The sequence below is a fragment of the Plasmodium knowlesi genome (genome assembly GCF_000006355.2).
Source record: "Plasmodium knowlesi strain H genome assembly, chromosome: 13".
NCBI classification, from domain to species: Eukaryota; Apicomplexa; class Aconoidasida; order Haemosporida; family Plasmodiidae; genus Plasmodium; species Plasmodium knowlesi.
In genome coordinates this window covers 1,795,852-1,809,408 of record NC_011914.2, presented here as the reverse complement: position 1 = coordinate 1,809,408, position 13,557 = coordinate 1,795,852, and the positions used below count along the sequence as shown (strand labels likewise).

At 38.3% G+C, this 13,557-nt stretch overlaps 1 protein-coding gene across 1 annotated transcript; it reads right to left on the bottom strand.

Moving 5' to 3' along the window:
- Positions 1–752: 752 nt before the first annotated feature.
- Positions 753–10,024, bottom strand: PKNH_1340800 (SICAvar, type I; the record flags this gene model as incomplete). Its single annotated transcript, XM_039113567.1, has 10 exons — positions 753–1,163; positions 1,550–2,206; positions 2,464–3,183; positions 3,712–4,323; positions 4,408–5,097; positions 6,814–7,443; positions 7,641–8,255; positions 8,494–8,597; positions 8,930–9,770; positions 9,917–10,024. The coding sequence occupies 10 exons, from the start codon at positions 10,022–10,024 to the stop codon at positions 753–755; spliced, it is 5,388 nt and encodes a 1,795-aa protein (XP_038969943.1).
- Positions 10,025–13,557: the final 3,533 nt, after the last annotated feature.

The window sequence follows — 13,557 nt, the reverse complement described above, 5'->3', positions numbered from 1 at the left end:
TACAGAAGAAAAAAAAAAGAAAAAAAAAAAAAAAGGACAAAAAAAAAATAATAAAAGAAGTTTAAAAAGAATAAGAAATAACATGAATATTCAAACTCCTTATGTCTATTTATCACATAAAAAAAAAAAAGACAAGGGGCGTATCAAATCAATATTCTCCTTATCACATATTTACTCCAGTCCTAAACCATGAACCGTGAACCTGAGACCATAAACCCTAAACTGTAAACCCTAAACTGTGAACCCTAAATTGTGAACCCTAAATTGTGAACCCTAAACGAACCCTAAACCTTGAACACTAAACCCTGAACCCTAAACGGTGAACCCTAAACTGTGAACCCTAAACTGTAAACCCTAAACTGTGAACCCTAAACCATGAACACTAAACCCTGAACACAAAACCCTGAACACTAAACCCTGAACCGTGAATCCTAAACCCTAAACTGTGAACCCTAAACACTGAACCCTAAACCCTAAACCCTAAACCCATGAACCCTAAACACTGAACCCTAAACACTGAACCCTAAACACTGAACCCTAAACACTGAACCCTAAACACTGAACCCTAAACACTGAACCCTAAACACTGAACCCTAAACACTGAACCCTAAACCCTGAACCCTGAACCTAAACCCTAAACCCTAAAACATAAACCCTAAACCCTAAAACATAAACCCTGAACCCTGAACCCTAAACCCTAAACAATGAAACCTAAACCTAAACCGTGAACCTGAGACCATGAACACTGAACCTTAAACCAGTAACCCGGAACCTGAACTTAGAACCTCTTCAATAGAAACACGTTCCAAAGGAACATCTTCCATAAGAACCTCCTCCTTAGGAACCTGTTCTTCTTTCATAAATTCGGATCCCATGAATTCTTGAACCAAAAGTTCCAGAAAATCCTTCTGGTTCAATTGTGTGTCCCCTTTTTGACATTCATCCAACACTTCAAAATGAATTTCAATAATCGCGCGACGATTCGCGTGACCAGAACGTTCTGTTCTCGTTGCAGCAGAACGAGGTTTTCGTTTCTTCACCAATCGATATTCATGTGAACCGGCTTCTTCCACATGATCGAGGACTTGTTCCTGTACTGATGGACCAGGAATTTCAGCAGGAGATCTTCTGAAACGTGGTCCTCTACCAAGAGGACCAAAATACTACAGAAAAAAAAAAAAAAAAAAAAAATGGGAAGATATATTTTTACTGAAGATTGTGAAATGTTATTTTTACACATTTATTTTATTTTATTTAAACCATTAAAAATTTTTTTTTTTCCTTTTAACCATTAAAAAAATTTTTCTTTTCCTTTTAACCATTAAAAATTTTTTTTTTCCTTTTAACAATTAATTTTGTCCATTAAAATTTTTTTTTTTAACCATTAAAAAAATTTTTTTCCCATTAATTTTTTTTTCTTTTAATCATTAAAAAAATTTTTTTTTTCCTTTTAATAATTAATTTTGTCCATTAAAAACTTTTTTTTTTCCTTTTAACCATTAAAAAAAATTTTTTTTCCCATTAATTTTTTTTTTTTTTTTAATCTTACCTTCCAAAGGTAATAAGCCATAGCAGAAAGGCCAATAGAGACAGGAGCCAAAGGAACAAAAGGGGTAAGGAGATCCGTAAGAAGGATGGGACAGACTGTATTCTCCAAAGTTTGTTGCATATGGGTTTGTTCCTTTTGGAGTAGTGGTTTAACATTGTCCTCTATTTTGTCATCGCCAATTTTGCAATCATCATAACCTCCTTCTTCTGTGCACACAAAACAAGAATTAGGAACATTAGTACCTTTGCATTGAGGTGATTCTTCCATAATGGTATTACTTTTGCTAAAAGCATGTTTTATGCCCTTATCTATGTCACAAAGAGGATGTACCCAACTATGTCCTCTTTTCTTCTCATTTGCCAAGTCTTTCAATTGTTTTGAATATTCTTTAAGAAATAAACAACCCATCGTTTGTTCAAACGATGGGCCCTTAAACCTATCCTTCTTTTGGCCGTTGGGACGGCCATAAATGTGCTTTAATCCTGAAGCAAAAAGTAAACAAGCTGCTTTATTTGTTTTGCTTTCTTTATGGCCAAGTTTATACCATTCAGCGTCCTTGTCACTGCAATATTTGTCAACGTCCTTCTGCTCCGAAGGTTGCATCATATGTTCTAGAAGTTTCGTTAATGCATCCTTAATGCTTGTTTCCATTTCACTCTGATCATAAAAGAAGAAAAGAGAGAAAAAAAAAATATATATGTATATGTATACACATATGTATACACATATGTGTATACATATATATATACATATATACATATATATACATATACATATATACATACATATACACATGCACATACATATATATATACATATACATATATATATACATATACATATATATATATATATGCATTTATGTTCACGTATATATATATATATATATATATGTAATTGTCTACCGCCCTTACCCACTTCACATCGGTGCTCTGTCCACTTGCCTTTCCATTTGTGATTTTGTTCTTTGCTGATTTCCATTTCTTTGCGGCGCATTGGACTTGAGTACAGAAAGAAGATTTCATTTCATTTATGTTCATTAATGTTTCGTCCATTTTGGGTTCAGTTTGGAGGAGTTTGGTCATTTTTTTGGGGACGTCTTTATTTTCATCGTTATCATTGCAATTTTGTCCATTTTGTGATTGTGATGGTGTTCCAATGAGGTCTTGATCAAGGAGGAGGTTGCAATTATTAAAGTCTGAGTTTTGCCTTGTGCAAACAAAACATTCATTAGTATTAGCACTATTACATGGAGTCCGAGGCAAAGGCGAAGAATTTTTATTATTCTGTTCATTCCAATCATTAAACATTTGTTTTATTCTTGTCTCATCAATGGGACAAACATTTTCCGTTTCATTTTTTATTCTATCAGCGTAAAGATTAAGTGCTGCGCACATCATAGATTGTTTAAAAAACTTGTCATCAACCTCATGACCCGTCAGAGTACCCTCAACTTGGTCAATATATTTTAATCCTGCCGTGATATGATTACATGCTTTTCTTTCAACACTATGTTCATTACCATCACCAAAAGTGGTGCATATACCATTAGTAGTGGTCTTTCCATCGGAATCGATCTTCTCGAACATCTTCACCAGTTCTGGTCTGACGCCGTCCTTATCCCAAAAGTCACACTGTAAAAGAAAAAGAAAAGGTTATATATATGTAGTTAGTAGGTTGTGTAGTTTCCAGTTTGTGTAGTATCCGGTTGGTGTAGTATCCGGTTGGTGTAGTATCCGGTTCGTGCAGTATCCGGTTCGTGTAGTATCCGGTTCGTGTAGTATCCGGTTCGTGTAGTATCCGGTTCGTGTAGTATCCGGTTGGTGTAGCATCCGGTTGGTGTAGCATCCGGTTGGTGTAGTATCCGGTTGGCGTAGTATCCGGTTGGTGTAGTATCCGGTTGTTGTCGTATCCCGTCACTGTCTGCGAGGAGTTCTTCCTTTCCCGCCCTAAAGTAACTAAAGCTAACCCCGGAACCTTACTCCTAAACCCTGAAACCTTATTCTGACACCCCAACAACATCATTCCAACACCCCCACAACCTTTATTCTAACACCCATAAAACCTTTATTCTTAAACCCGAAATCTGAATTTTTTTGTTTCTTTTTTTCCTTCTATTCCTTCTACCCTCTCAGTGTTGTGTTAGTTGTAGTAATACTTACCCAATCCTTCTTCGCACCACTATTCCCTACTGGGTTGTGATTTCTGAACCATTTGGGTCCGGCGCATCTAATATAATCGCATAAAGTGGTCATTTCATTTATTTCCGGTAGGTTCTCTTTTGCGGTGGTGCTAATTTTGGGCTGAACTTCTTTTAATTTGTCCTTCACTGGCATAGGACTTGTGCTGCCAGTTGTGGTAATGTTGCAGTTGTCATAGTTGTCATCCAATTTGCATTGTCCCCCAATTAAATTTTGGCCAGCAGTCTCGAAAGCCTTCTTTAAACCGGAATCGATAACACATTTTGAGTCTTCCTTCATTTTTTTTGCATATTCTTTAAGAAGGATACAACCCACTGTTTGTTTCAACAGTGGGTCCTCAGACAGTATTTTGCCGTTGGATGTTGAATTTTCCTTTAAATATTTAAGACCGGCATGCAAATAATTGCATGCCTTCTTTTCAGGTTCAGTGGCAGATCTGCCATTGGCAGGGGCGCCAGTGCCGTTATCCATGGTATTACATTGATCTTCGTTGTTCGTATTTGCCTTCATGGCGTCTGCCAATTCTTGCCACAGGCTATGGACCTCGCCAGTCTGCTCCTTCCAAAAGTTGTCCTGTATAAGGGGGTGGTGGTATTATATATATATACATATGTACATATGTATATATGTATATATGATGTTGTTGTCCACCCTTACCGAAGATAGTGGTGTTCCATTTTTTTTTTTTGCTTGGTATTGTTTTGCTGCACATTGGAGTTGAGTACAGAAAGGAGATTTCGTAATGTCCGTGATAGTAGATAAGGTGGACTTCACTTGGGAGATGGATTGGGATTGGGATTGGGGTTGGTTGTCTTCGTTGAGGAATATGTTCATTTGAGTTTGGACATTTTTTCTTTTGTCATTATCATTGCAATTTGTATTTTTTTCATCCACCAGAGCGTCTGAGACGCTCAGGTGGCAACCACTAAAATTCGCATCCCTCTTGCATTCAAAACAACCATTGTTATTACCGCTACCTTTACACGAATTATTATTATACTTTTGATTCCAATCTTCAAACATTTTATTTATTTTCTCCTCACCAATGGGACAACTTGACTCCGTTGCATCTCTTATTTTAGTTGCGTACATATTAAGAGCAATGCAACCAACTGCTCGATGGAGCAGTTGGTCATTACCATTACCACTACCACTCGAAATGTTTTTAATGTGTTCTAAACCTGCTGTGATATGATTACATGCCCTTCTTTCAACACTATCATCATTACCGTCACCAAAATCTTTGCATATACCAGTATTGTTCTTTGATTTGTCCGCTCCATTCTGAGCGATTTGTTCGAACATCGTCTTCAGGGCGCCTCCGACGCCCTCCTTCCAGAAGCCACACTATAAAAAAAAAGGAAAAAGTTATATATATGCAGTTAGTAGGTTGTTGTAGTATTCTGTTGGTGTAGTATCCGGTAGGTGGAGTATCCGGTTGGTGTATAGTATCCGGTTAGTGCGTATTATCCGATCTCTGTCTTCGAGGAGTTTTTCCTCTCCCCCCCTAAAGTAGCTAAAGCTAACCCCGGAACCTGAATCCTGAACCTTGGAACCTTACTCTTATACCCTAAAACCTTATTCTGACATCCTTACAACGTTATTCCAATACCCCTACAACATCATTCCAACACCCCAACAACATCATTCCAACACCACAACAACATCATTCCAACACCCCAAACAACATCATTCCAGCACCCCAAACAACATCATTCCAACACCACAACAACATCATTCCAACACCCCAAACAACATCATTCCAACACCACAACAACATCATTCCAAAACCCCCACAACATCATTCCAACACTCCAACAACATCATTCCAACACCCCAACAACATCATTCCAACACCACAACAACATCATTCCAACACCACAAACAACATCATTCCAACACCACAAACAACATCATTCCAACACCACAACAACATCATTCCAACACCACAAACAACATCATTCCAACACCCCAAACAACATCATTCCAAAACCCCAACAACATCATTCTGACAACCCAACAACCTTTATTCCAGCGCCACCGCAACCTTATTCTAATACCCCTGCAACCTTATTCTAACACCCCAACAACCTTATTCTAATACCCCTGCAACCTTATTCTAACACCCCCAAAACAACCATATTCTAACACCCCCAAAACAACCATATTCTAACACCCCCACAACCTTTATTCTAACACCCCAACAACATCATTCCAACACCCCAAACAACATCATTCCAATACCCCAGCAACATCATTCCAACACCCCAACAACATCATTCTGACAACCCAACAACCTTTATTCCAGCGCCACCGCAACCTTATTCTAATACCCCTGCAACCTTATTCTAACACCCCAACAACCTTATTCTAATACCCCTGCAACCTTATTCTAACACCCCCAAAACAACCATATTCTAACACCCCCAAAACAACCATATTCTAACACCCCCAAAACAACCATATTCTAACACCCCCAAAACAACCATATTCTAACACCCCCAAAAACAACCATATTCTAACACCCCCAAAACAACCATATTCTAACACCCCCAAAACAACCATATTCTAACACCCTGACACCATTGTCCTAAAACCGTAATCTAAGTCCTAACACCCTGACATCTTCCTCCTAAACCCGGAACCTAAGTCCTAACACCCTGACACCTTACTCCTATACCCGGAATCTAAGTTATAACACCCCGACAACTTCCTCCTAAATCTGCAATGTAAGTCCTGACACCCTGACGCCTCCCTCCTGAACGCGGAATCCGAATTCTAACACCCTTACACCTTTGTACTAAACCCGGAATCTACGTTCTTGCACCCTGACACCTTCTTCCTAAACCCGGAATCTAAGTTCTAGCACCCTTACAACCTTCTTCCTAAACCCGGAATCTAAGTTTTAACACCCTAACACCTTTCTCCTAAACGCGGAATCTAAGTTCTAACACCGTCACACCTCCCTTCTAAACGCGGAATATGAGGTTTTTTTTTTTATTCCTTCCTATCCCCTAAGTGTTGTATTGTGGTGGTAGGTTGGATGTTGGTAGTAATACTTACCCATGTTTGCTTATTATTAGTACTCCCTGCTTGCTTGTTTTGGTTTTGTTTTTGGAACCACTTCCCTGCAGCACATTGGAGTTTGTCACATAAAGACTCTGTTATGTTTATTTCCTTTAGGGTGTCAGTTACGGTTTTGTCACCGTCCGGAGGTAGTACTGTTTTTAATTTGTCCTTTACTGGCGTTGGGTCTGTGCTTCCAGTTGTGTTAATTTTGCAATTGTCATAGTCGCCATCATCCCATTTGCATTTTAACCCATTTAAATTTTGGCCGACAGTCTCAAAAGCTTTTTTTATTCCTGATTCCACTAAACAATTCGCTTTGTCTTTCATTTGTTTTGCATAAGAATGAAGTAAGAAACAACCCACTGTTTGGACAAACGATCGGTCTTTATGCAGGGTTGGGTACTCAGTGTTCCCAGGTGTTGCAATGCTCTTCAGTTTGGTGAAACCTGCTGTAAGATATTGGCATGCCTTCCTTTCAGGGTCAGTTGCTTGCCTAGGGGTGGCAGTGCCACTGCCTTCTTCTATTGTTCCACAATCACCTGCGTTGTTTCCATTATTCGTCATGGCGTTGGACAATTCTGTCCACAGTTTGCCAACATCACCAGTCTTTGTCCAGAAGTTCTGCTGCAGGTGGAATAAATATATATATATATATATACGTACGTACATACACATATATATGTAAGTATATATATGTATACACATGTACGAATATATACATGTGTATATGTATACATGTATATACATGTACACATGCATATGTATATGTAAGTACATAGGTACAGTTGTTTCCCCCCATACCGCAGATGAAATATACTTACCGCATTTTGTTTTTGTCCGGTAGAGGAATTTAAGTGGGATGCTATACATTGGAGACGGTTGCATATAGTCTCCATTTTATTTATTTCAGTTAGCATTGTACTAATGTTGGAGCCCTCGTCTTTCTTGAAGATGTTTTCCAGTTTGTCCCTTGCAGTGCCCGTTTGGTCTTCTGCAGTCTGCACGATGCAGTTGTCCAATTGGGCATTATCTGCCCATTTGCATGGAATGCAAGTTTTGCCATTACCAGTGCAATTAGTATTTCTCTTACTAAGAGTCTCTCCCAGTTGGAATGCCTTATTTATTCCTTCATCAATAAGACAAGTTGCTTTTTCTTTCATGTGTTTTGCATATGAATGAAGTAATAAACAACCCATCGTTTGTCTAAACGATGGGTGTTTCGTAGATAAGATGTCGCCGACTGCCGTCGACGACGACGTACCGTTGTACAGTGCTTCTAAGCCGGCATGCAAATAATTGCATGCCGTCTTGTCAGACGGATTATCCAATCCTTCACAACCATTTGCTTTTCCGTCTTTGGCTTCGCCATTTGTCTTCTTCATTTCCCCTGCTAATTCATCCCACAATTCCTTTACCTTATTGTCCCAAAAGTCTTTCTATAAGTTAAGTAATATATATATATATATATATATATATATATATATATATATATATATATATATATATATATATATATGCATATGCATAAATGCATATGCATATATACATATGTATATATACATACATATGTATACATACGTATACATATACATGTATATATATGTATATGTTTACACATATATGTGCGTATATACATATGTACATATAGTTGTATGTATATAGTTGCTTTCTTACGTTGCTGCTCTTGCCCCGCTGCCGGTTAGTCCATTCCCAATGATTCTTTGCACATTTTAGGCGATCGCAAAATGTTTTTTTGCTGTCTTCTATGCATTCCTGAGCTGTGGGAAGAAGGAAAGGGAAAAAAAAGAAAGGAAAGAAGCATGTAAAAAAAATGAAGGGAAAGAAAAAGGAAAGGGAAGGGGAAATAAAAGTGTAAGGGAAGGGGAAAGAGAAGGGGAAGGAGAAGGGAAAGGGATTTCCCCTTCCCTTCCCCTTCTCCTTCCCTTTTCCCCCCTCTACCATACATTCCCTTAGACCCTTTCTCTTTTCTTTCTTCTCCACCCTTTTTCTTTCATTTCCTTTCTCTCCACGTTCCTCCTTGTTGGTGAACAGTTGAACTTTCTTTTTTTTTTTTTCTTTTACTTCCAACCCTCCCCCCTTATAAACTAACCTATTTTTTCCCCAGACACCTTCTTCAGCTCCTGTACAACCTTGTCTATTTCGTTAGTGTCCACGCTGCCGTTCTCTATTATATTATTAAGTGCATCTGCTAATGTGGTCGGCTCTAATTTTAAGTTTTCATTGGTTAATACTTCTGCTATCGACATACCACCAACGTTGTTCTTCTTTTCGGTTAGTTGCGCGAATTCTGCCATACGTTGTGCATTCTGTTTCTTCAGTTCTTTCCTCTTCGCCTCCCCCGCCTCATCCTCGCCACTCTTCCCCTGATTACATACATGTTCCCAATGTTTCCATGGCCAATAGATCCTCCAGTTCTCGGGCTTCTCCTTCGCCCTCTCTGCTTTCGCGCTCTCTTCGATTCCTTCCTGGAGAAGTGTTTTACCAAGCATTAAGGCGGTTCGGTCAATGTTTTTACATTTATTCAAGTGTGCGATAGCGCCACTGTGTTTCCGTAACTTCCCTTCCACTTTGTCCGTTAAGTGCTCAATAACTTCGTCCACGTGACAATGACCTCCGTAGATCTGGCTTAAGGCGACTGTCCCAACGGTACAGCGTGCATAAGATTCAGCATCCGTGAGGGGCGCAATTTCTGCTGGTTTATCGGTCGTTCCCCACCATTTCTTCGTTTCCACTCCACTCATGAAATATTTTATTTCGACTATTCCTTTACATAATTCCTGCACATACTGACCTGGCACAGTATTCCCCCCCCATCCCCCTATGCTTCCCGCGCTCGCACAGTGGAGGGATACTTCACGTGATTCCTTCCTGCCTACGAGCCAATGGGCTAATGTATTCCACGTTCCCACTAAATCCTTCTTCATTGCCTCCTGCAGGAACAAATGGGAAGGGGGAACACATACATATATACAATACACATACATATACATATACATATATACATATGTATATGTATATATATGTATACATACATATATACATACATACAGGTGTATATGTATATGTATTCACTTACTTTAATGTCGTCTGCCGTTACGGAACCCTGCCCCTGAGGCGTCGCCTTTGCTGCCACCTCCTTCAGCCATGCTGCAAACAATCCATCGTTCACTGCTAATGCTGCCATTCTTGTATGTCTCCGTCCAAAAAATTATATACATGTATATATTACATATATATATATATATATATAATATGGAACTGAAAAATATATATATATATATATTATATATATGTATATATTATACATAGAACTAAAAAATATATATATATAATATATATAATTAAGAATTAAAAAAAAACACCATTACATATATATTCTTCCTCCTCCTCCACCCCCACTTTTTTTTTTTTTTTTTTTTTGGAAAAAATATTCCTATATATATCCTTTCAATTTGACATACATACATATATATATATATATATATATATATATATTTTCTTTCCTTTTCTTTTCTTCTTTTCTTTACTCTTGATCTACTTCTTTTTGGAAACTACTCCTTTTGAAACTACTCCTTTTGGAAACTACTTTCTTCTGGAACTACTCCTTCAAACTACTCCTTCAAACTACTCCTTCAAACTACTCCTTCAAACTACTCCTTCAAACTACTCCTTCAAACTACTCCTTCAAACTACTCCTTCAAACTACTCCTTCAAACTACTCCTTCAAACTACTCCTTCAAACTACTCCTTCAAACTACTTCCCTTGGAAACTACTCCTTCAAACTACTCCTTCAAACTACTTCTTTTGGAACTACTCCTTGGAAACTACTCCTTCAAACTACGACTACTTCCTTTTTTTTTTTTTTTTCTCCTTCCAGTTACAGGTTATAGGTTACCGCGTTACCGGTTACTTCCTGTTACCGGTTACCCGTTTATCGGTTTACCTGTTACCGGTTACCCGTTTACCCGTTTACCCGCTCGCCCAAACTCACTCTAAATATCTTCCTTTTCCTTCCACGTTTAACCTTCTTTTCTTTTTTTCTTTTTCTTTTTCCTTTCTTCTTTTCTCTTTTTTTTCCTTCCAGCCAGGCAGCTTGTTAATAAAAAGAAAGAAGAAAAGAAAAGAAAAAGAAGGTTAAAAGGAAGTAAAAAGAAGGTTTCCTAAGGAAATGAAAAGAAGGTTTCAAAGAGAAGGAAAAAGAAGGTTCTTTCCTCGGTTATTAGAACGACAACAGTGCGGCCTGATTGTTTTAACGTTCTTAAGGGAAAGGAGGGAAGGAGAGAGGTTCCTCTTTTCTTTTCTTTTTTTTAATTTCTTTCATAGAGGAGAAGGTGAGGAAAAGAGAAGGTTTTCAAAGGGAAGAAAAGGAAAAAAGGTTTCTTAGGCAGGAAAGGAAAAGAACATTTATAGGGAAAGAGGAAGATTTTAAGGGAGGAAAAAAGGAAGAAGTTTTAAAGAGGGAAAAGGAAGAAGAAGGCAATTTTAAGGGAGGGGAAAGAAGAAAGAAAAGTTTAAGGAAGGAAAAAAGGAAAAGGGTTTTAAAGAGGGAAAAGAAAGGAGAAAGAAGGTTTAGGGGGAAGGAAGGAAGTAAGGTTTAATGGGGAAAAGGAAGAAGTTTTAATGGGGAAAAGGAAAAGAAGGTTTAGGGGGAAGGAGAAAGAAGGTTCAGGGAGGTCAGGAAAGAAGGTCTAATAAGGAAATGAAAGAACGTTTTAGGAGGAAGGAAGGTTTAGGGGGAAGGAAGAGAAAGTTTTCGAAGAGGAAAATGAAAGAAGCTTTATGGGGAGGAGAAGGAAGGAATGTTCTTAAAGGGGGGAAAAAGGAAAGAAGGTTTGTTCAGGGGGAAAGATGAAGTAAGGTTCTAAGAGGAAAAGAAAGAAGAAAGAACACTTAATCTCTGGAAAAAAAAAAAAAATTAGAAGGTTCTAAGGATTCAGGCATTTCGTGTTCTCGGGGTCTATGTATCAGGGTTTAGGATTTTATATGTAGCCTTTACATTGATTTTGCAAATAAATAAATCACTAAGAAAATTATGATGAATATATATATTAAATAAGAAAATATTCCTTAAATCCTGAAGCCTGAACCCTAAACCCTAAACTTAAAACCTGAACACGAAACCCCTGAATCCTAAAGCGTGAACTTTAAACTGGATTGGTGTACCCTAAAAGTTTACGCCTACATTCTGCTCCCAGAGTCATACACCTTGCAACCTTATTCCTGAACTATGGAACCTCACTCCCGTACCCTTAATCATGAACCTTCCCGTTCTTCTTTTTTTTTTTTTCTTTACTTTTCTGTTTAATATAATTCCCTGAACTAATTAAGTGGGACCCTTCTTACATTTCCTGCTTGCTTCAAATTATTTATACCCGCATCTACTTAGCAGGTGTATGCATATCATTTATACTTGTATTACCTATGGAAGTGCCTGGGCAGTTTGAGCACTTTCTTTCTATATATAAAACATCGAAGGATATAGAATGTGGGAAAGAAATGGGAACGGGAACTTATGTAACGGACAGACCCGCCCGAGACTGTCCAAATAGATATGTCAGTACCTCCCATATTAGTAATGCAATACTCATATTGCTTATATAGAGTGGAAAATTCTATTTTCTCTTTTACTTTTCCGCACAAATACCGGGTGTAATAAACGACACCACGAGCGGAATAGCTTCGCCATATCGGCCGCACTCCACGCCAGGAGTGTTACCTCCTCATTGGGTATGGCGCTGCTTGAGGAAAATACAGACAAACCTCCATACTACGGTTGTCAGAACTGCGCACCATGGTTGCCACCATTATGTACTATTTGTACAGGAGGTTACATTGGCGCGCAGTCCACTTGAAGGTTATGCCCTAAATCTGCGGGCGATATAATACAACACAGAACTTATCTAACGGTAAACTATGATTTCTTCTTGGACGGCTGCGACATTGCTCCAGATGGACATATATATAGTTCCACGAGCTATATGCACCACATGGTCTACGTGGACTATTCGGACCCAATGGCCCCCGCAGTTCTAACGAATGCCCCATGGGCAACAGTATTGTGTACTGGGACAATATTGCAGAGAAGAGTTCCATGGTACGGTTAAACGGTGTCGCACAACTTTGGAGCTCCTATGCTACATTCTAAATGAGGGTTGCGATAAGGAGTATATATATATATGTACTAAGTTTACTGTCCATATTTTTCAGTACACAAATAAATGTAAAACCGTGAGTTCTAATGGAACAAATGTGAATATAACTGTCCGAGCGCAGATATATATGACGCCCACGTATTCTTAGTATGCATTATTGAGTGCTTGAATGTTTCATCAAGCCCTATTTTACACTTTAAAGGATCATGCGTACAGAATATTTAATGAAGTGTATATGGGATGGTGCGTGAGCCCGCTACAGATTTATGTTATGAGTGCTAATGAAAGAACAGCAGGGTGAAGTGTACTGCGACATATGAGGAATTGCGGCATCTTTCCCTGTATGAATTTTACATTGCTCTTTATCGTACAATACGGGAAATTTTGTAATGAACTCCCTATTCCAGCAAGAACAATACTGTGGACCGTACGGTACAATAATCATTGCACATTTCACAACACTTTAACCCTTAAAAAAAATGAAAAAAAAAAAACATCTAAAAAAAAAAAAAAAAAAGTTTAAAGAAAAGGAAAAAAATAAAATTACCTATGCAATTTGGGTCG